The 24,120-nt window shown below is 41.3% G+C and overlaps 1 protein-coding gene and 1 non-coding gene across 2 annotated transcripts; both read right to left on the bottom strand.

Annotated features, from left to right (window-relative positions):
• Positions 1 to 3,196: 3,196 nt before the first annotated feature.
• Positions 3,197 to 19,842, bottom strand: TOMM20 (translocase of outer mitochondrial membrane 20). The gene is made up of 5 exons (XM_027596310.1): positions 19,538 to 19,842; positions 13,643 to 13,689; positions 11,821 to 11,902; positions 7,657 to 7,799; positions 3,197 to 4,454 (listed from the first exon to the last, which is right to left on the bottom strand). Exons 1-5 carry the CDS (start codon positions 19,656 to 19,658, stop codon positions 4,410 to 4,412), a joined length of 438 nt encoding a protein of 145 aa, XP_027452111.1. The 5' UTR covers positions 19,659 to 19,842; the 3' UTR covers positions 3,197 to 4,409.
• Positions 19,015 to 19,149, bottom strand: LOC113923984. The gene has a single exon (XR_003520489.1). It is a non-coding gene; the product is annotated as a small nucleolar RNA SNORA14 (small nucleolar RNA).
• Positions 19,843 to 24,120: the final 4,278 nt, after the last annotated feature.

Here is a 24,120-nt window from a genome sequence, read left to right as displayed (position 1 = left end):
TTAGAATGAGTACCAGGTGTTCTTAATAATCACATTCTACCACGGGTTAGCTGGCTTTTTAAATTACACATCTCAATTTTTTTTTAAAGATTTTATTTATTCATTTGAGAGAGATAGAGACAAAGAGCACAAGCAGAGGGAGGGACAGAGGGAAAGGGAGACCTGGGAGCCTGCCATAGGGCTCGATCCCAGGACCTGGAGATCATGACCTGAGCTGAAGGCAGACGCTTACCATCTGAGCCACCCAGGTGCCCCTACACATCTCATTTTAACAGAGTGCTAAAGTACATCACCTGTGACATTAACATGGCTGCTGTAATAAACATTTCCTGTTTATGTTTTCCATACCACCACTGAGTGTTGCTGTGTCACATTCACAGCAGGGCCCCAGCACCAGTGGTACCACCAAAACCTGGAGACTTGTTAGAAGCACTAACATGAGGCACCTGGCTGGCTCAGTCAGTGGAGCATGTGACTCTTGCTCTCGGGGTCCTGAGGTAGAGCCCCACACTGGGGGGTAGGGTTCACTTAAAAGAAAGTAAAAACAGGGCGCCTGGGTGGCTCAGTTGGTTAGGCGACTGCCTTCGGCTCAGGTCATGATCCTGGAGTCCCGGGATCGAGTCCCACTCCCTGCTCGGCAGGGAGTCTGCTTCTCCCTCTGATCCTGTTCCCTTTCGTGCTATCTCATTCTCTCTCAAATAAATAAAATCTTAAAAAAAGAAAGTAAAAACAATTTGGGGGTCCTGGGTGGCTTAGTTTGCTAAACATCCGACTCTGGATTTGGGTTCAGGTCATGATCTCAGGGTCGTGAGACGGAGCCCCGTGTTGGGCATGGAGTCAGCTTGAGATTCTCTGCCTCTGCCCCCTCCCCTGGCTCACGCTCTCTCTCCAAAAATAAATCTTTAAAAAAATATATTTTGATCAGGGTCGCCTGGGTGGCTCAGTTGTTAAGCGTCTGCCTTCAGCTCAGGTCAGAATCCCAAGGTCCTGGGATAGAGTCCCACATCGAGCTCCCTACTCAGCAGGAAGCCCGCTTCTCCCTCTCCCACTCCCCCGGCTTGTGTTACTGCGCTCGCTGTGTCTCTGTCAAATAAATAAAATCTTTAAAATAAATAAATATATTTTGATTTAAAAAAATACTGATAATATGCTCCTGGCTCAGGTCTACTGCCCAGCGGTGTTAACACTCCTTCCAGGCACCTGTTCCAGTTGGGAACCCACTATTACACAGAACCCTCACCTACTGACAGGAAAAGCACGGGTTCTTCACCTGGGAGCTGTGAATCTTCTCAAGTCAAAAGCAAATGTGCTTTCTCCTGGGGAAGCTGCACAACTGTCAACATTTCCAACAGATATTAACCAAGAAACAGGTACCACCACTGTGAATCAAATTGAGAATTCACTTCTGCAAATATACACCGAACGAAAATTTTCTCCAAGCCCTTTAATATTTACTTAAACAAGTTGAGGCACAAGCAATAATAAAACTGCATTTTTTTTTTATGTTACGAGAAAGAAAATTTTGTATAACATCTGCATGGTATACTAATTTTCTAAAAGCTTTGTGTAATATTTCATTAATACTCTGGTCCATAAGTTGGTTCAACAAGGTCAGAAAAGCAAGCAGAAAGATGGTAAAAAATATCAACCTTATGGAGGGTTAAGAGGACTCAAACATTTGCTAACTGCCTACTATACCCACTGTACTAGGTTTTATGTACATAAACTCAATGTGAATGTAAATTCTAGTTATTAACAGGACAGCACGGACACTGCCAGGTAAGCCCGTTTTAAGTGCACTTTCACCTTAAGTACAAATTGTGGAATCAAATAGCTCCTTCCCAGGGAAGCACACCAGTGTGCACTAATACCTATTTCCATTTCCAAAGACTTTATACAAGCATGCAACATTAGCACACGGGCACATTCAGGCTGTCATCACTCTAATTAAATCTTGGGTTGAGCACCATTTGGCCATCATCATCCATGCTTCCCGGTTCCATCACCATGTAAAACTTTAGACAGGAAACCCTGCTGAGCAATTATGCACCTGGGGGAAAACCTTGTTTGGGCTTTTTTTTTTTTTTTTAACCAAACCACCAAAACAAAAAATAGGCACCTAATTTTAAAGCACAAAAGCTGGGGCGCCTGGGTGGCTCAGTCGTTAAGCGTCTGCCTTTGGCTCAGGTCATGATCCCGGGGTCCTGGGATCGGGATCGAGCCCCGCATCGGGCTCCCTGCTCCGCGGGAAGCCTGCTTCTCCCTCTCCCCCTCCTCCTGCTTGTGTTCCCTCTCTTGTGTTTCTCTGTCAAATATTTTTTTAAAAAAATAAAGCACAAAAGCTGTCATTTAAGTAAGAAAATGACATTATCAGCTCCACTGGGACGATAGCACAGCCTTTTCAACAAGAATTAGATCAAAGCTGATTATTTTTCAGAAAACCCAGTGACACCAAGCTTGGACTATACTACAATTCTCAAGGGCCTATAGCATTCATACCCTCTCCCAAAACTAAGTTGACTGCTCACTCCTCCAGCCTGTCCTTAGGTTCTCTGGGGGGTCCATTCCTTCTCTGCCAAGCTGTCTGCCCCTTGTTTTTTCCCCTCTATATTCTGAATGCCCCTGGTCTGAATACCCCGCTCTGACTAGGGGGAGTACGGACGAAAAGACTGTCTCCTAACTGTGTGACCAAGGACCACTACACTGCTTTGGATTGGGGATCTATGAGTAAAAATGACTAACATGCTGTTTGCACTAGTTGCCTCCCTATCCCCAGAGAAGAGTAGGCAGGGTGCCATCAAAAAAAAATAAAAATAAAAATAAAAAAATACTGTTTAAGAGTGCAGGATCACAAACCTGGAAGGTACACGAGGTAGAGTCCTTAAGTATCTGAGTTACGTAGTCTGATGTTCTAATTTTATAGATGAGAATACTAGGGGTAAGTTCAGAGATGTAATGTAACCTGCCAAAGGCTATGCAGCTGTCCCAGAAGCGAAAACTTAGAATCATACTCCAAACTCTTTCCTCTATATCCCAACCACAACAAAAACCCAAGATTAAGGTTAAGGAAAATTTGTAAGTAAATTAAGTAAAGTACATAAGCAGACAGGAAGTCTTCAGGATCGCTCCAGATTTTGAGACAGAATAAAGGCAATGTGTACAAGGAGAAATTGTTACTCAGTTAACAGATGACAAGTAAGTATCAAGATCTTTATTCTCAGACCTAATGTTCAATCTGTGACTGCAGATAACATGTCACTATTTTGAGAACACCTCCATTCTTTGCAAGTCTTCAGCCACAAGGTTACACCTTATTCTCACCATAACAAGATAAATGAATCAGATTGAAAGAGGATTAAGGAGATACACTGAAGATAAAAGCAAAAGGGAACAAACATTTTACAAGCTTATCATCCCAGTTACCCCAAAGGTTAAGTTTCAGATTTACAAGAGTAATGACAGAACCATATGCTTTCAGTGAAAATCAACACAAGTTAGATCTTTAAAAAAAAAAGAGAGAGAGAGGGCAGGGGATCAATTCAGAAATACTAAGTCAGGCAAGCATGCAAACTTCAGAGTATAAAAAATGCAAGGCCTGGTTGTCCAAACAAACATATCCCTCAGAAGGTGGATTTGAAGATGCTAAACAGAACCAAAAGCTGAAAGGGACACTTATCTGAATTAACAGACCAATTCCCTCATTTTTTAAGTGAGAAAAGAGGGCAGACAATAATTGGTGAAGCTCACATGGCTAGATTAGGGATGTACATAGATCTAATTCCCGGTGCTATTTGCAACTACATGTATCTAAAATACAAGGAGATAAATATCCAGAACACATTAAGCCCACCGATTTAAAACTAAACATTTCAAGACAAATACACAGGGAGGGGGTGAATTAATACAACACAGCAGCACATCTCACATATTTAAGAGATTAAATGGAAAAAAATAATCTCTCAAAGATTTTAATGCTGTTTTGATAGTTTCCATCCAATTCTTTTATGTAGAGCAAATGTACTAGCTTAAAAAAACGTGCATTCTTCAGCTTTCTCCTATACTTTTTCTGCCTATCTTTCAAAACTAAGCACTGAGTATTTTCAACCTAAGTAATGTGATTTTATATGTACACACTTTAATTGCACGTTTTAGGAATAAAATAAATCCATGATTATTTTGTAACTCATAGTGTATTTATAAAATGAAAAGTTTTCTATCAAAATACACTTTTCACTGGGAAAAATAAATAAAACAGACGAATGGATCTACACAAAGTAAAAATTAACTTTGGTAGATTTCAGTGTAGGACAGTCCATAACAAGCCTATTTGCCCTTTTTCCCCCAGAGCTGCTCATCTTCCGACTTAATATTTTAAAAATATTTTTAATTGAGATTATGTTGACATTTTCTCATTCCACATCATCTTCAGCCAAGCTCTGAGCACTTACAATTCTCTGAAAGAGAAAAAAAAAATTTAATTTTTAAAATCCTTTGTAGGAGGCAAGAATATCCAATGGAAAAAGACAGTCTCTTCAATAAATGGTGTTGGGAAAACCGTACAACTACATGCAAAAGAATGAAACAGGACCACTTCATTACACCATGCACAAAAATAAACTCAAACTGGATTAAAGACCTAAACGTGAGACCTGACACCATAAGACTCCTAGAAGAAGACAGGCAGTAATCTTCTTAGACACTGGCCTTAACAACATTTTTCTAGGTACATCTCCTCAGGCAAGGGAAACAAAAGCAAAAATAAACTACTGGGACTACACCAAAATAGAAAGCTTTTACAGGGCAAAGCAAACCAACAAAATAAAAAAGCAACCTAATGAATTAGAGGACATCTGTAAATGATATATCTAATAAGGGGTTAACATCCAAAATATAAAAAGAACTCATACAACTCAACATGAGGAAAAAAAACTAATAATCCAATTAAAAATGGGCAGAGGACCTAAACAGACGTTTTCCCAACAGACACATGCAAAGATGCTCAACACCATTAATCATCAAGGAAATGCAAATCAAAACCACAATGAGATATCGCCTCACACATGTCAGAATGCCCAGAATCATAAAGACAAGAAATAACAAGTGTTGGCGAGGATGTGGCAAAAAAGGAACACTCGTGCACTGTTGGTGGGAATGCAAACTGGTGCAGCCAACTGTGGAAAACAGCAGGAAGGTTCCTCAAAAAATTAAAAAATAGGAATACCGTATGATCCAGTAATTCCACTGCTGGTTATTTACCCAAAGAAAATCGAAAATACAGGGCGCCTGCGTGGCTCAGTCGGTTAAACGTCTGCCTTCAGCTCAGGTCATGATCCCAGGGTCCTGGGATCAAGTCCCACGTTTGTATCACTCCCTGCTCAGCAGGGAACGTGCTTCTCCCTCTCTCTTTGCCCCCAGTCATGCTTGCTCACTCTCTCTCCCCACCTCTAGTGCTCTCTCTCTCCAATAAATAAAATCTTAAAAAAAAGAAAAGAAAAGAAAAGAAAAACACTAATTTAGAAAGATGTATGCACCTCTAGGTTTACTGCAGCCAAGATATGGAAGCAACATTAGTGTCCATCAACGGATGAACAGATAAAGAAGTGGTAAACATATACAATGGACTATTATTCAGCCAGAAAGAAGGAGATCTTGCTATTTGCAACATGGATGGACCCAGAGGATATTATGTTAAGTGTTATTTCACTAAGATAAACACCATCTGATTTCACTTATATGTGGAATCTAAAAACCAACAAATGAACAAACAAAAAAAAGAGAGAGACCCATACCACAAAAGTGGTGGTTGCCAGAAGGAGGTGGGTGGGGGCAAAACGAGTGAAGGGGAGTGAGAGGTCCAGGCTTCCAGTTATGCAAGGATAAAAAGTTATGGGGATAAAAAGTACAGCATAAGGAATATAGTCAATGACCATGTAATACCACTGTATGGTCAGACAAATGGTATCAACACTTGTGGTGAGCAGACCATAATGTACAGACTTGTCAAATCAGTAAGCTGTACACCTGAAACTAATATAAAATTGTGTCAACATACTTCAATTAAAAAAAGATTTTTAAGGGAAAAAAATGTCCTTTGTATTCAAAGAATCAGATCTTGCTAAAGTTTACCCATTCTGAGATTTCAATATTTAACACTTCTAAACACTGTTATCAAAGAAAATGATTACACTACTGTTAGTCGCATTTCAAAATCCAAGGAGAGATACAATACTGTTTTACATGTTAATCAATTATGTAACTAAAACCAAAAAAATTCAAGGTATCTTTTCACTCCCATATAAACTAAGAATACTGATTAACACTTTACTGGTCATTCTATGCTCCTAAAATTTCCCTTTCTGGTTTGGAAAGGCTCAGTCATCATACAAGAAGGAATACAGTAATTCCAAAATTAGCATTTGAAAATATTTCCAGATAACATGAGTAAAAGAGGCCATTTTTATAAAGAGGAGTTCAGGTTTCATCCTGAACTCATCCACATTTCAAAAGACCTCACACCCTCAGGTCCATCTTCCAAAAGCACTACGCTATGCTGCCTTTCCAAGAGCATATAATATTAAACAGAAGATTCTGATATAGATAGACCAGGAACCATATTAGTCTAAATAAGAAGGATTAAGACCAAATCTTTGGTTTTATCAACTCTTTCCCTTAAATCTTTGGGGCCTTTATTTTCTCTCCAGTCCCTTTCCAAACTGAGTAAAGATCAGTTTTGAAGAATTAACCAATTTCAGGGGCGCCTGGGTGGCTCAGTTGGTTAAGCTACTGCCTTCAGCTCAGCTCATGATCCTGGAGTCCTGGGATCGAGCCCCACATCGGGCTCCCTACTCGGCAGGTAGTCTGCTTCTCCCTCTGACCCTCCCCCCTTCTCATGCTGTCTCTCAAATAAACAAATTTTAAAAAACCTTAAAAAAAAAAAGTAACCAATTTTAAATCACACCAACTGTGGAAATGAACACACGAATAAACAAACTATTACAAAAAATAGATTCATTTCAGTTCTTTGGAAAAAACTAAAAATGAACAGAATGCACTTTAATCAATTCTTAAGTTATGTATATTCTTTTATACAAATGGTGTGTTCAATATAGATGGGAGATGTAGTCAAATAACTCCAAGCTCAAAGCCCACCTTGGCAGATGCAGAGGCACTGGGACCTGTAGACAAGTGAGGTCAGAGGGTATCCACGATCCTTTATGATCTAATTTCAGGCTATGACATCTCGGCCCCCTCTGCCAGGCCACATAACTGAATGCATGGGCTCACAAGAGACAGAAAGCTAGTTTCAGAAAGTAGCTGAGAGTGGCCTGAATTTTGGTATTTGAATACCAAGGTCTGAGATTTCATACTATGAGACGTACGTATCCTGATCCACACGTAGGCCACAATGACTAGATCTTACGCTCACTCACTCCAATATTATTAGGAAAGAAAAATTTCAAGCACTGCTATCTCCAATTCTACTTTGATTCCAAGGAATGAATGGGTTTCATAATTTCATCATATTCACTAGTTTTTAAATGTCAAATTTAATGTGAAATGTGAAATTCACATATTCACTAATTTTTAAATGTCAATGTCCCTAAAACATTTAATTCTCAGATTCTACTCACTTTTTTTAACATTTCAAATCCTTACCTGACTAATTGTTGGAAGCTTGGTCAGAAGCATCTGGAACACGGGTGGTGGAAGAGTTTGCTGTAACACTTGGAGCAACTGCTGTGGCTGTCCACACACAGCAATTGCATTTGTCAGATGGTCTACACCTTTCTCATATTCACCTGAAAGATTTACGTAAAAATAACACGTGACCCGAAAAGCCTTTGCCTTTGTCAAAAATTCAACTCTAAAGCCTTCACTGTATCTCCAAGTGATATTGACCAAAAACATCACACAAGTAAAAACCTGGAAATAATCTACAGTACATTCCTAAAACTGAGTATTATGAGAGCATTAATAAAAATTAATCAGATCACAGGTACTGATATGAAAGTGTCTTCAAAACACATACAAGGGAGAAATTAAAGTCCAAGTATGGACTTCAGAAATGAAATGTCCAAGTATTTTACTATTTATAAACTTAGAATATTTCTGAAAGATTATATAAGAAATTGCTAATTATGGGGTGCTTGGGTGGCTTAGTCAACTAAGTGTCTGCCTTCAGCTCAGGTCATGATCTCACAGTCCTGGTTCGAGTCCCACATCGGGCTCTCTGCTCATCGGGGAGCCTGCTTCTCCCTCTGCCTGCCACTCCCCCTGCTTCTGCTCGTGTACACTCTCTCATTCTGTGTCAAATATATAAAATCTTAAAAAAAAAAAACAAAATTGCTAACTATGAAACACTACTTTTCTGAGAAGAACTGGAAAACTGGGGACTAAGGTGGAAAGGAGGCCCAAATTCACTTTAGATTAATCCCTTCTACTATTCTGAATGTTATCACACGCAAATTCAAAAAAGAAAAAAAAAAACCTTTTTAAGAAAGCAATGCTAGTAGGAAAAAGTCACACTAATGAAATGGCAAGAAGCAGGTTAACAAAACAGCGATTATCAATGAGTGGTAGGATTTTCTTTTATTTTATCCTACAGTGGACACCAAGTCTTCCAACCCTGAATAAGAACGTGACCGTATAAGGGACTGAAGAATGGTATATGAAGAAGAGGCATTGCTTGCTGTAACAAAAATCTAAGGACTGAGGTATTCAAACTGAAGAAAGCAGAACTCTACAAGGAATTAAAAATGGAAAATACAAAAGACTTAGTTCTTCTGCATGGGCTTGGACCTCCATTGGGGGGACACGATGGCTCCACTGACTTGGAAATTAAGATGCCACTTGGCCACTGAATCCTCATACCACTGAATTTACAGGCAGTATAGGCGATTACAACACTGTTGCCTAGGGATATTAATTCTGATTAAATGGAAACAGAGCTGCTTCTGGATTGTTATGTGTAGAACACAGGATCCCAAGACACCACCTAACATTGCTAAATACACTGGAAACAGTTAATGAACCACCAAAGCAACTCATTGCAGTTTCCGCTCTGCACATGCAGACCTGAGCCCGTTCACATCATCCTGAGATGAGATCTGGCTCAGTTAAAAGAATTATGCTTATGGGGCTCTGGGTGGCTCAGTCGTTAAGTGTCTGCCTTTGGCTCAGGTCGTGATCACAGGGTCCTGGGATCGAGCCCCACATCGGGCTTCCTGCTCCGCGGGAAGCCTGCTTCTCCCTCTCCCACTCCCCCTGCTTGTGTTCCTGTTCTCACTGTGTCTCTGTCAGATAAATAAATAATCTTAAAAAAAAAAAAAAAAAAAGAATTATGCTTATGGAAGACCCTCAGATGGAGGAGACCGCCAACCAATGAAGTTCACTGCCTAAATCACTCACGCTTTCACATGACTTACTCTGATGTTGACTTTTCCCTAAATCTAACCACCTCAGGTTCGGTTGGTAGTTTCCACCAGAAGAAAAGCAGCTTGGCAGAGTTAAGTAACCCTCTGGGCAGTGCTGAGCTAAAGTGTGGAACATGAGCTTGGGAAAAAGAGTAACTCTTGTCTGTCCTTCCCTGACCTTCCTCCCAGCCACCATGAGTTATTGTCCTTCTCAATCTGGAGCTGACAGCTCAAGTCAACAGATGGCCACAATGCACAGATCTCCAAGACAATCCAAACAGAAGTTATTATGAGTGTACTTTTTTCTAATATGTTCGACTGTGAGTAAAATAATTTAAAATAGTGATTCTTGGGGTGCCTGGGTGGCTCAGTCAGTTAAGCATCTGCCTTCGGCTCAGGTCACAATCCCAGGGTCCTGGGATCAAGCCCCACACCGGGCTCCCTGCTCAGCAAGAAGTCTGCTTCTCCCTCTCCCCATGCCCTGGGCTTGCTCTCCCTCTCTCCCAAATAAATAAAATCTTAAAACAAATAAATTAATTAAAAGTGTTTCTATTTTGAAAGAAAATTTTGATAGTGTCAAATAGACCTCTTTATTTATGAGCATAAAATATTTTGAGAATGTTTGCATGAAATGAAATACTACAACCTGTATCTTCGACACAGACATCCCTATATATGCAGCTTTCTTTTCAAATATTAAAGTAACAGAGTCTCTCAAACGAGGTCTATGAAGATTTAAAAGTGCTTTACTATTACCCCATGATTAAACCTCATGTTTCTTATTGTTATGGGGTAAAAAGGCCAAAATTGTTTTCTAGTAAGGCATTTCCATTTTTATTTATAAATATTATCAGCCTACAATGCCATCCAAATAAGATAATTATTTCCTAAAGAAAAAAGCAAAGCAAGAAATTACTGGGAAGGGGGAGACATGACAAAAAGTAACATGTCACCACCACCTCAAACCTTTAATCCTTTCCATAAAAACAAAAAACCACAAACGACCTACATCATGTATTTCCATACTATCTAAATCTATGATACAGCAATGAGCATAAGAAAATCTGACACCTAGTATTGTTTTTATTAATGACAGCAAATACTTCAAAGTTACTTTTGAAATAAAAGCTAATTTGGGTGGTGCAGTCAGTTAAGCATCAGACTCCCGATTTCAGCTCTGGTCATGGTCTCAGGGTCCTGAGATGGAGCCTGACGGCTCTGCACTGGGGCATGGAGCCTGCTTTAAGATTTTTTTCTCTCCCTCTCCTTCTGCCCCTTCTCCTACCCCCAGAGTCCCCTGCGTACACACACTGTCTCAATAAATAAATCTTTTAAAAATAAATAAAAGCTGGGGCACCTGGGTGGCTCAGTCCATTGAACATCTACCTATGGCACAGGTCATGATCTCAGGGTCCTGGAATTGAGCCCCGCATCAGGCTCCTTGCGCAGCGGGGAGTCTGCTTCTCCCTCTCCCTCTGCCCTGATCACTCCCCCTGCCCTGATCACTCCCCCTGCTTGTGTGCTCTGTCAAAAAAATAAAAATCTTTAAAAAAAAAAAAAATAAAAGCTAACTTGTCACTAAAAATTTATAAATACATTTAAGACTACATTACTGAATTATAGTTCTCAAATATGTTAGTTTGATCATTTTAACTTCATTAATAGTAATGTTTTAAAAATAGAACCTTAATCCTTAATTGAATATGTAAAGCACAAAGCCTAAAGTCTAGATCAGATTCAGATCACTGGCTGGTCCTGAAATCAAGCACCATGAACTCACTGTGTGACCCTGACAGGTAAACTAACCTTCTCTGGGACTTGTACTAGCCATTCCTTCCTATAAATATTAGAAAAGACCTGAAGATTAGATGAAAAAATAGTATATGCCTAGATCACATTCCTTCAGTTACTATTTACATATTGCAGAGAGAGACCAAGGCAAGGCTCCACCTCAGGACCCCAAGGTCATGACCTGAACCAAAATCAAGAGTCAGACGCTTAACCAAGTGAGCCACCCCGGTGCCCCTAGAGCCAGTCTTAAATGAAATAATTTTCCCATTAGTAAATGACTTGTCTGGAAATATTTGGAGTAACTTTTTTTTTTTTTAAAGATTTTATTTATTTATTTGACAGAGAGAGACACAGTGAGAGCAGGAACACAAGCAGCGGGAGTGGGAGAGGGAGAAGCAGGCTTCCCACAGAGCAGGGAGCCCGATGTGGGGCTTGATCCCAGGACCCTGGGATCGTGACCTGAGCCAAAGGCAGACACTTAACGACTGAGCCACCCAGGCATCCCACGGAGTAACGTTTTTAAAAGCTGCTACACTACACCAAAAAAAGCCCCTTATCACCATAAATTTATATTTACTGTGAAGAATTCTAATTTCCTAATCTTTTAATGACTTACCTTGGGCTAGCAACTCTTCACCAAGCTGTATTTCTTCAAGGAAGAATTTCTGAACAGCCTCAGCATCTTTAAGGTCAGGTAACTGTTTGGAAATACAGTATTTAATAATTGATACCAAAATTATGCTGGGAACATAACCAATACACAGAAGATCATGCCACTAAAAACAACAAAAAACTAACTCATTATAAAAAATGACAAAAAGAAATCTACTCTTCAATACTTACAAGCATGAATTTAGTATCTACATTTAAATGAATACAAGAAAAAAATACTTATTGATCAAACTGATACCAGAACAGTTCCCAGAAGGCTATACATCAAACCTAAAGTAAAAAATGAAGAATACAATTCTCTATCATAAAATATGCACTTTACTATTTATACTATTTTGATTACCATTTTTATATTTTTATGTAACTATCAACTTTCTTCTGATCCAGTATTTTGTATAGATTTTACTGCATCTAAAAGATTATTTTTAAATGGTAATAGAATATTCTACTGAGAAATGATTGCTTAATCATGATCTATTTGTTGCACATGAACTACTTCTAAATTTTTTTTGCTATTACAAAGCAGCTTTATTCAAGTTTGCATTTCTTGTTTTTGTTTCATAGTTTGTTACATATTACCAGACTATGATAATATATAATGCCATCAGCTGTATGACTTATTCAAAAACATAAACCTACTATTAAAAAATCCTATTCTTTTTAAAAACCTAGACTTCTATTAATAGAAGTTTTTGGTTCCTGATTAATATTATATACACTCTCATTAACAACACAGATGCAAAAATTTAAATTTCTGAAAGTAGAGGCATCTGTCATCAACTATCTCAGCACAGGCGAGAATTTGATTATTCTTGAACCTGAAAATACACACTGATGCATGTCTATATCTACCTTCCATGTCCTTAGAAAGAAAAGGCTACTGAAACACTACAAACATGTATTTCAGAAAGGTAGTTTAGACATAAGAGAACAAAGTGGTTGACTTAGTTTCACTTAACTATTACTGTGTCCAGTCACTTAGCTGTGTTAATTACCTGATTGTTTCAAAACAACAAAATGTAACATTTTCTGATTTAATTTTTCTTTGCCTCAACTTGCTTTAAAAAGAACCACTACTGATCCTGTAGTCCAAGCCCTGGGAATCCAGACAATGGAACTAATTTTAATAAAAAAGAAAAGCTATATGTGCAATGATTAACATTTACTTACTTTACTTACACACATCACAGAACATTTTTTTTATCAAGCAGAAAAACCTATGTAGTCATTAAAAATCATGAACACAGGATCGATGAAGAGAAAAAAAAAAAAGATTTTTATCTACATGTACATATAAACATCAAGGTAAAAAATTTGCCATGTGGTAGGGATTCTGGATCAGTGGGTATGAATAATCCTGTAGAACTTTGGAAACAAACAGCATGTGGTTCTTTTAAAAGAAGCTGAAAGAAGGAAAATTAAATTAATGTTTTATTGTATTATTTTGAAGCAGCTGAGTGAGAAAGCTTGAACCGTTTGGTAGAACTGTCTTCTGGAGACTGCTTATTTCTCCTTAAATGTTGCTCAATGTAATAAGCTGTCTGCTATTTGGGCCAACAAGGGGGAAAGAATGATGGACCAGACAATCTGCAGTTGAACTGAATTAACTATTCCAAAAAAAAAAACAACAACAACAAATTATATTTTAAAATAGAAAATCAATGCCTGGTATCAACTAGCTTTCTCAAAACACATCTGAAGTAGCTTTTAAAATCGTTATTTCTATAACATATATAAATACAATATAAACAAAAAAAACAGATTACCTTGCAAAGTCCAGCTCTCTCCTTGGCAAGCTTTTGTTTCTTTCTTCCTGCAAGAAATGGAGTATTTTCATTTTACGATTATTAAAATGGGAATCAAAAGAAGTCAAACTGCTGTGGCAGTCATTCATTCTATTTGCAAAACATCCCAGGGTAGGGCTCTCCTATTCTCTTATCTCCTTGTGATTTGTCAGGGTCTGAGTTCTGGTCAATGAGCCATGGACAATATGACATTTCTGGGCAAGAGCTTTTTCCTTCCCTCTGGGACACCAAGATCAGCAATTCTGAAGATGGAGACAATTCTAACAGGTGATTAATTGCCATAAGCACAGCAAGCAACACCCCCCCCCCCGCCCCCAGCTACACAGGACATGAAACACAAGCAAGAATTAAACCACTGCTGTTAGAAAGTTTTATTACCGAAATATAACAGATTCAATCTTTTACTGAAAGCTGAAAGCTATCTGATATTCTTAAATGAGAAAAAAGGGGTAGGAGGACAGTATTCAGAAATGCACCGCAGGGGCACCTGGGTGGCGCAGTCATTAAGCGTCTGCCTTCGGCTCAGGTCATGATCCCAGTGTCCTGGGATTGAGCCCTGCATCGGGCTCCCTGCTCAGCGGGACGCCTGCTTCTCCCTCCCCCACTCCCCCTGCTTTGTTCCCTCTCTCGCTGTGTTGTGTCTCTGTCAACTAAATAAATAAAATCTTCAAAAATTTTTAAAAAACTGCACGGCAAAATTCTTAACTACTGCTGGCTGGTTAAGAAAAAAGCCCTCTGGGGCTCGGCGCCTGGGTGGCTCAGATGATTAAGCGTCTGCCTTTGGCTCCAGTCATGATCCCAGGGTCCTGGGATCGAGTCCCGCAACAGGCTCCCTGCTCCTTGGGAGCCTGCTTTTCTCTCTGCCTCTCTCTCTCTCATGAATAAATAAATAAAATCTTTAAAAAAAAGAAAAAACCCTCTGCTTACACTCTTTTTGTCTTGTTTTTGATTCGAAAGAGCAACACTACATATCTCAGAAGTGATGTTTAAAATCTTAAAACCCTTAAGCCAAATCAATAAAGGACACTAACAATATTTTAAATTGCTATAGGGGCACATGGGTGGCTCAGTTAAGCTTCTGACTCTTGGTTTTGGCTCAGGGCATGATCTCAGGGTCATTGGATGGCCTGCCTTGGGCTCTGCACTCAGTGCAGTCGGCTTGTCCCTTTCCCTCCACCTCCGGTTCCTCCCCCCCTCCCACAGGCTGAGCTGTTCTCTTTCTCAAATAAATAAAACCTTAAAAACTTTCCAAAAAGTAAAAAATAAATTGCTATTTAATGATATACTCCATGTGAAAGGGTGTTAGCACAGGGGAAGCACAAGCTTGTTTTATATCCCAGCTCTTCTTAGTGTCAGTGTGACCTTGGGCAAGTTAAGAGTAACCTGTACCTCACTTTCCTCTTATGTAAAACTGGCCGAAGAATGATACATGCTTCACAGAGTTGTTGTGAAGATTAAATGAGTCAACGCATGTAAAGTATTTTTTAACAGTGTCTGATTTATAATGTACCGTATGAGGAGCTGGTAATGAACTACTTCAGCAAGCACCTGGTATTGAGATAGTTCACTACCAGCAACTCAGCTAAGGAGTTGTGCTATGCTAAGTATCTAAAGTTTCCTAAGTCGTAACACGGAAACTGTGGCATAGTTAAAAAGGTTAAGGCTCTAATACTTATTACCTGGATGATCTCTGACAAATCTCTTAAGCTCTCTAAAGATAAGGCATGTTTAACTACCACTGTGAGAAACAAAAGCTTCATAAAACAAGCAAATGTCCTCTGAAAACCTTAAAGTGTTCTACAAATTCAAGTCTCAATCAATGCATGACTAGAGACAGTGACCGGTTTACCTAACTGCAGTGAGATGGGTTTAATATACTGTGGTCCAGGAAAACTTCTTATCTACCCTAACAAACTGGGTTTAACCACACCCAAACTTCTTGCCAACTCCAACCCCCAAAACACCTCAAGTGCTACAACTCTAAGGCTTAAATACAATTCTAGCAGTTTCAACCACAAAAAAATACGTTAAATAAGCTGATCTTATACATAAATTTGAAGACTGCCTATTTTTCTAACAAACTACCTTTCCTAGGTGTTCATCTTCGGGCAACTAACTGTAGGGAAACAGAACCATAACATTCTACTCTCAATTTGTTTAAGGTTTTCATTTGGCCATTCTTAGGCAGAAAATAATGAATGCTACCATACTAGGTTAACAAATTACTGAATTTCACTAGTGCCAGAAGGAGACTACTAAAACTCTGGACATGGACGACTTCACAGAAGCAGCAGACATGAAGATAAAGGAACACTGAGATGTTAAGATTAAGCACCCCGTGGGGCGCCTGGGTGGCTCAGTCGCTAAGCGTCTACCTTCGGCTCAGGTCATGGTCCCAGGGTCCTGGGATCGAGCCCCGCATCGGGCTCCCTGCTCTGCGGGGAGCCTGCTTCTCCCTCCCACTCCCCCTGCTTGTGTTCCCTCTCTCGCTGTCTCTCCATCAAATAAATAAATAAAATCTTTAAAAAAAAAAAAAAAGATTAAGCACCCAGTAAGTTTTAGATGCTACAGGGTCAGACACTATTCTTAAGGTTATTAATTTGCTTACTTGATCCTCACAGTAACACTAAAACAAGTACTATCATGATCTCCATTTTACAGACGAGAACATTTACCAAGGTCACAACTAATTAAGTGGTAGAGGGACAATTCGAGGCCAAGCAGCCGAATTTCAGAACATGTGTCCTCAAACATTATTCTGTATTGCCACTGCACGCTGTAGAGAAGCTGTAAGAGTGTGGACAATACTGACTCTGTCTTTGGCCTTCCGTCTTGTTCCTGCGTGCTGGATGACCTCTCTTGGGGCTGTATGTTCCAGGTCCCTTGGAGATTCCTGTACTTACCTTAGAGAGGCCCAAGGCCACAACTGGGGTAGGCTTTCTTTGGCCTCCCATGAATCTGTGAGAAATAACAGTCTCTCTCCTTCCTGATGCACAGGTAGTGCCACAATATCTAAAAGGTTAGCTGTCATTTAGGTGCGTGCAAATCCTTTGATCCTGCAACAATGCTCTTCTGCTAGTGCCCTCACTCTAGAAAATCTGTGGACCAAGGTCTGGACTTTGTGGAGAATATCTGTGCAGCTGAATCATCATCTGCCCACTCCCCCGTCAGTAAGTTACGCTATGTAAAACTGTAAACTGTATGGAGTCACCTGCTTCATTTTCCAGTCTCAAAGTGTCTTTTCAGTTTGGGAAATTACTTCACTATCCCTCTGCTACCTTCTAACAGAAGTGAAGACATTCCCATAAAAATAAAAGGCACCTCAGAAATGAACACGGCAAGTTTGTGGAATAAACAAATACAGTTTGCTAAACCAGACCTATGGAAAATGACAATAATTATGAAACCCAATAGAGAGAAACTCAGTTTCCGTTACTATCCAATCTTAAGAGGTGTTTTTTTTTTTTTTAATGTGGTGGGTGGAGAGTGACCAAATTTTAAGAGTGATTAGTTGCTTTAAATTTCTAGCATTAAGATTAAAATTCTAGCTTTAGTTTCATAAGACAATTTGTTACCTTATCAGTATATTATACTATCTCTGTGATAAAGTGAAAGATGGTAACAGACTGAAAAATCATGGAGTTACACAACATTCAATGAGCAAAATTAAACCCTGACTCAGTTTTTACTAGAAATCAGTCCCAAGTGCTACTGTGTAAACCTAACAAGTTAAAACAGACTTTGCCTACTTTCAAAAATATACATAAAACATGAACTTACAGACTGCAGAATTACTCTGAATACAAGTTTTACTTCCTAAAGAAAACGTCAAATAATTATATTCATAAACAATCTATAGCATCCATCAATTACCATGTGTCAGGGACTTTATACTAAACTCCCTATGTATTACAACATTTTACAAAAGAGGAAAATGAGGGGCGCCTGGGTGGCTCAACTGTTAAGCGTCTGCCTTCGGCTCAGGTCACGATCCCAGGGTCCTGGGATCGAGCCCCGCACCGGGCTCCCTGCTCGGCGGGAAGCCTGCTTCTCCCTCTCCCACTCCCCCTGCTTGTGTTCCCTCTCTCGCTGTCTCTCTTTCTGTCAAAATAAGTAAATAAAATCTTTAAAAAAAAAAAAAGAGGAAAATGAAAGCTTTAAGTCGCTCACCCAGGGTTACTGTTATTCATTCAAGCCTGACCACTGAGATCATTAGGCCACTGCTAACGTTAGAAAAATATTCATGGATTGAAGATGACGGAAAAGGGATTTTGAAAATAATCTCTCAATTTATCTAAAATGACAGCTTCTATGGTTTCTTCAACCAAAAACTAGTTTTCTCAAGATTTCTAACAATAGCATTGCAGTGCTTCCAAAGGAAGAAAGGATCACTCCATTCTTTGCTGCGCTCTGTAGCTATTACCACCACCGCCAGCCCTCCAGCTATTACTGAACCTACCAAAAAATGATCTCAATTTCTAGCTATGCTTACAGCCAGCATTTATGGACGGGCTAGCTCTCTCTCAGGAATGGCGGTGGGCACTTCAAACAGCTCAGTCTTCACAAAAACAACCAGAGGCAGGTGACACTACCTGATTTTACGAGCTATGAAAATTAAGTTCAGAAAGTCTAAAATTATGGAGCTAATCTGTGACTCACCTGGGCCTGGAAAACTGAGTGTCTGAATCCAAAATAGCATTCTTTCCATTAGTCTATCTAACTGTAAATAAAATAAATTCTCTGTATACCTTCCTTCCTAAAACATTAGATAACTAGAATTAGATATGATATTCTAGATCGTGTAAGGTCATCTTATACCTATACCCCCAAGAGGCTAGGTCACTAGCCACATGGGGCTCCTGAACACTTAAACTTATTTACTACTGCTTCATTAAACAGTAAGCATTAGAATAATCACGGCTTCCTGACGTCCCGGCTTTAATAACTTACGTATCAATTTTAATGCACGTATCAATTTTAATGCTATTTTTAAAACATTCCTTTATTCTAAAGAAATTGCACTAGTGGGGAGAGGGGCAAACGGGGTGGGGGAAGCAGACTCCCCGCTGAGCAGGGAGCCCCATGCGGGGCTCAAACTCACGACCCTGACATCATGACCTGAGCTGAAATCAAGTCGGATGCTCAACCAAACGACCCACCCAGGTGCCCCGCAATTTTAATTTCAGACATTATTTTGACTGAGCAACCTAGATAGGTACAAAATCACTTATCTCAACAAATTTACTCTTCCACTGCTGCGAATAAGGCCTCCGAAATTCAAAAACCACAATGGTTTTGGTGACATGATTTCCCTCATGTGAACCTCTCTTAAAAGATGTCGCAGGTATGAAATAAGACTGAGCCACAGGAGAAACGCAGCCCTTTGGACTCCCCTGCAATTTCTATAGCATTCACTCATATCTTGGAAGCATTTTCAGGGAAGCTACCAAGAGGGTTTAAGAATGCAGCAACGATACACGGTTGATTTACGGATCTGGTTTCAAGCCCCAACTCGTAAAAAACAAAGGTTTAAGAATAAAGGTTTAAAAAGGTGAACGGCAAAAAGAGCACCCCCCCCCCACCACCGAAATTATAATACAAACGAGAGTGCGTTCAGACGACAATCGGTTGGGGAAGACAAAATGGGAAAAATCGTTCCTCCAAAATGGAGGGAATCCTGCAGGGCACCAGAGCCGGGAGCGCGCAGCCGGCGCCGGCGCCGCCACCTTTCTCCGGCCGGCCCCGCGGCCCCGCGAGTGGGCAGCGGGGAGCAGGCACGCGGAGGCGGAGGCGGCCGCGGCGGCGAAGGACAGGCGGACGGACTCTGCGGGTCCGGGGCCGAGGGGACCCACTCACGTTCTCGAAGCCTGTTCTTGAAGTTGGGGTCACTCCGTCTCTTGCGGTCAAAGTAAATGCAGTACCCGATGAAAAGAGCCCCGCAGACACCGGCGGCGATGGCGCTGTTCCGGCCCACCATCTTCCCTCGACCGAGGAGCAGGACTGAGCGCGGCGGCGTCAGGGCCCGCGAACAAGCAGTTGGCCGGGAACCCTCTGCGCGGACCACGCCGCTGCGCCCTGACGCTCGCCGCGAGGGAGGCGGAAAGGCCGAGCGCACGCACTTCCGGCCCCAGCAGCGCGAGGTCCTCCGGCACGTCCGCGGCAGTGCCTGAGCAGCGGAGCCCGCGCCGCTTCTGCGCCTGCGCAGGGGTGTAGGTGCGGCCGCCCAGGCGCCTCCGGGTGGGGTGTGCGTTGGTGTCAGGACTTGCGGGGGATCTCGCCCTTCCTCAGAAGCCGCTGAGCGTGACGTAGCGAAGGTGGTGTGTGGCCGTCGTGCACATACTCTAAAGACTTGGTAGCTGACATTCTTTTTTGTGTCAAACAAATATGGAGGGGGGTGACGACAAATGCTTCTTCCTACTCTTGTATAATAAAGGCAACTTGTGCCTCGCTTGAATCGAACTGAGATTGCTCACAATCTGCTGTGCAGCAAGCACCATAATCTAGTGATTCAGTATCAGAGAGTATTACAATATAGTTTCATGAGGGGTGGAAGAAAATTAAGCTGAGCGAATCCTGGAAAAAAAATGGTTAAAAGAGATTGGAAAACATGAGTTGTCTCACGGTCACTGGAAATGTATGGTAGTTTGGAATTTAAAAGACAGCCACAGGGCGCCTGGATGGCTCAGATGGCTAAGCGTCTGCCTTCAGCTCAGGTCATGATCCCAGGGTCCTAGGATCGAGTCCCGCATCAGGCTCCCTGCTCCTTGGGAGACTGCTTCTCCCTCTGCCTCTCTCTCTCTCTGTCTCTCATGAATAAATAAATAAAAATAAAAAATCTTAAAAAAAAAAAAGACAGCCACGTGGGTGGCTCAGTCGGTTAAGCAAGTCAGCCTTCGCTGGGGTCATGATCCCAGGGTCCAGGGGATGGAGACCAGAATGGGGCTCCCTGCTCAGTGGGGAGTCTGCTTCTCCCTTTGCTTCTCCCCCCTGCTCATGCTTGCACTCGCTCTCGCTGAAATAAAAAAAATAAATTGGTCAGAAAGGAGACATAAAATAACTACAAACTGAGAGGGGTAAGGGAAGGCACATACAAAGATGTGTAATAAAAGTGGCTGCCTCTGTCCCCAGTCTTAGGGAGGGATCCTTTTTTTTAATATATATTTTTAAAGATTTTATTTATTTGACAGAGAGAGAGATAGCGAGATTGGGAACACAAGCAGGGGGAGTGGGAGAGGGAGAAGCAGGCTCCCTGCTGAGCAGGGAGCCCGGTGCGGGACTCGATCTCAGGACTCTGGGATCAGGACCTGAGATGAAGGCAGACGCTTAACGACTGAGCCACCCCAGGCGCCCCAGGGAGGGATCCTCTTTAACCCTCGACGCTAACCCTTGTCATGACAGCCATGGCTCTTACTCATGGTGAGTCCTGACAGATTATGCTAAGCAGTCCCCTGGTGATGGGGGCTGGTCAGGCCAGAAAGACCAACATTGTGGTTAGAGGGTTGGGACTTTGATCTAGGTGATATCCCTGGGGAGGAAAGGAATTAGAGGGGAGGAGAGCTGGAGATTCATGGCCTACATAATGAAACCCAAATAAAAACTCAGGACGCAGAAGTGGGTGAGCCTCCCAGGTTGGCAATACTCTGTGTAGTGTCTATACCAATGTGCCATGTGCTAGGAGGGGGAGGTGTTCTGATTCCACTGGGAGAGGACAACAGAAGCTTCAAGTGTGGGACTCTCCCAGACCTCTCCCTATGTGTCTTTCCCTATGGCTGGTTTGGTTTTTATTTTTTGCTGTAATAAAATTGTAATCCTAAGTGTAACATGTTCCTGGGGCACCTGACTGGCTCAATCAGAGGAACATGCGACTTGATCTCCCAGTGGTGAGTTCCAGTCCCATGTTGGATATAGAGATTACTTAAATAAAACTTAAAAAGACAAGTAAGTGTAGGGGCGTCTCTGTGGCTCAGTTAAGCGTCTGCCTTCAGTTCCGGTCACCATCTCAGGGTCCTGGGATCAAGCCCCGTGTCAGGCTCCCTGCTCAGTGGGGGAGTCTGCTTCTCCCTCTCCCTCTGCCCTTCCCGCCCCCCCCCCCCCACACCACTGCCTGTGCTCTCTCAAATAAATAAAAGCACTTAAAAAAAAAAAAAGTGTAACATGCTCTTGAATTGTCTTTTATAAATTATTGAACCTGTAGTGGGAACCCCCAAACTAGTGGCCAGCTGGTTATGAGTGACCTGGAGACACCCCCCCCCAAATTTTTATCTGGGGTCTGAAGGCAGTCTTGTAGGAAGCTGTGCTCTCTCTGTGCTCTTAACCTGTGAAGTCTGGCCTAACTCTGGGTAGCTGGTGTCAGAGGTTATTACAAGGGTACTTGCGGAAACCTTTAGCTGGAGGCTCTAACTAGTCCAGGAGTCCGGGAAAGCCCTTCTGCTTAAGTGATGATGAACTTGAGACCCTTTGGAAGACTGGAAATTGGACCAAAGGTATGTATGCTTTTGCCTGGACTGGGGTGGAGGAGGGAGAGGAGTGTGGAGATGCATTATGTACCAAAGCAAATAATTGAGATTTACACAGAATAACACAGAAAGCTTCTCCTTATGCACTGCAAATTCTCATTCTTCTAGTTCTAAAACGTTGCCAGTGAACCTCAGCTGTTAGAAGTATATCCTGAGCCGCAGGTGTGTTGGAACAAAAGAGACTTGTCCAAGGCCACACAGATGACATGAGGCCTAGCACTCCACTCTCTTGAAAACTTGAACAGACTACATGGCCATTAGATTAAGACTCCTAGGGGCACCTGGGTGGCTCAGTTGGTTAAGCATCTGCCTTCGGCATGGGTCATGATCTCGGGATCCTGGGATCAAGCCCAGCATCAGGCTCCCTGTTCAAGGAGCCTGCTTCTCCCTCTGTGCCTCCCCCTGCTCATTCTTTCTCTCCCTCTCTCTCTCACCCCCAGATAAATAAAATCTTAAGAAAAAAAAATAGATTTCAACCTCTGAATGAACAAAGAACTATCCCTGTGTTATGCACAGTAAACATGAGGTAAATGTTCAGGTCACTCCTATGAGGTACAATATACCAGGCAATACGTTTATAGAAAGCCCAGTTACAGCAACATTTGTGTCTTTTTATCCCTTAACCACTCTACATTTTAAAACACCTGTTGTAAAACATAAGCATAGAAACAGCCTGGAATCCCCACACTTGTTTGTGAGTCAAATCATTAGTGAGCTGTGGAATACCCTTAGTGGATCATAACCAGTGTTTTTAATAAAATAGAATTTAAAATATCAGAAAGCAGGGCATCTGGCTCTTGGTTTCAGCTCAGGTCACAATCTCAGGGTCCTGGGATCAAGCCCCGCATCAGGCTCCCCACTCAACAGGGAGAGTGCTTGAGATTCTCTCTCCCTCTCCCTCTGTCCCTCCCCCTGCTCACGCACTCACACGTGCTCTCTCTCAAATAAATAAATCTTTAAAAATATACCAGAAAGCAACATGTGTAGTAAGGACCAGTACACGTCAGTTAAATATATCCATGTTTGTACTGGTTCCAAAATAAAGTTAAAGCTACTACAACAGATCGTAATAAAAAAGTATGAGAACACTGCTCTAGTCCATGTCCCTTACTTCACCAATCAAGATACTTAGATAAAGAGGTTGAGAGGCTTGTCCAACGTCATGCACACACACAGCCAGAGCTGGGTCAAGAACAAGATGCCCCTACACTCTAGTCCAGGGCTCTTTACACAAAAACCTGGAGACCAAAAGGAGCACTCTATGTTAAAGACTAAAGTTATACAAATTTATATATATACTGTAAATTATACACGATATAATGGACACTAATATACACAAGAAAATTCTACACCATATATAGTCTCCATCTACAGTGACAGTCTATATAGGCAAAGCATCTTTATGTTAAGTTTAACTGGGAATACATGCAAAAATGCTCAAGATTATCAAGGAATAAGTATTTACTAAACTATACTTATGAAAAACTAGATTCTAAGCACCATAGGAGATGCTAAACATGAAATATCCAGTCTCTGGATATAGGAAAATAGAGCTCTGATTTCAACAATTTACATTTTAAAGAACCATTAGGTTTTCCTGGTGCTATGCCCAAAAGAAAGATTTTTTTAAATAATCAGTAATAACTCACTCAATCCCCTTATTCACCTGATACACATGGTATCATAGATTCTGCCTGCCTCAGATCAGCACCCATGGATTTCTCCCACCCCCTCCCTCCTAGGCACAGATGCAGCTTGGTAAGATTTGTGAGATGGGCAACAGCCATAGTATGAACTTGAACCCCAGGGGAATGCACTGATATTCTCTCCCCTTGTTGAACTTTATACTTTGTGACTTAATTACCATATTTTATCAGAAAATATCCTTTAAATGGGATTTTTTGAAGGACTGTTTCATTCTAT

This window comes from Zalophus californianus, chromosome 15 (assembly GCF_009762305.2).
Source record: "Zalophus californianus isolate mZalCal1 chromosome 15, mZalCal1.pri.v2, whole genome shotgun sequence".
Taxonomy (NCBI): domain Eukaryota; kingdom Metazoa; phylum Chordata; class Mammalia; order Carnivora; family Otariidae; genus Zalophus; species Zalophus californianus.
This window is presented reverse-complemented; position numbering and strand designations above follow the sequence as displayed.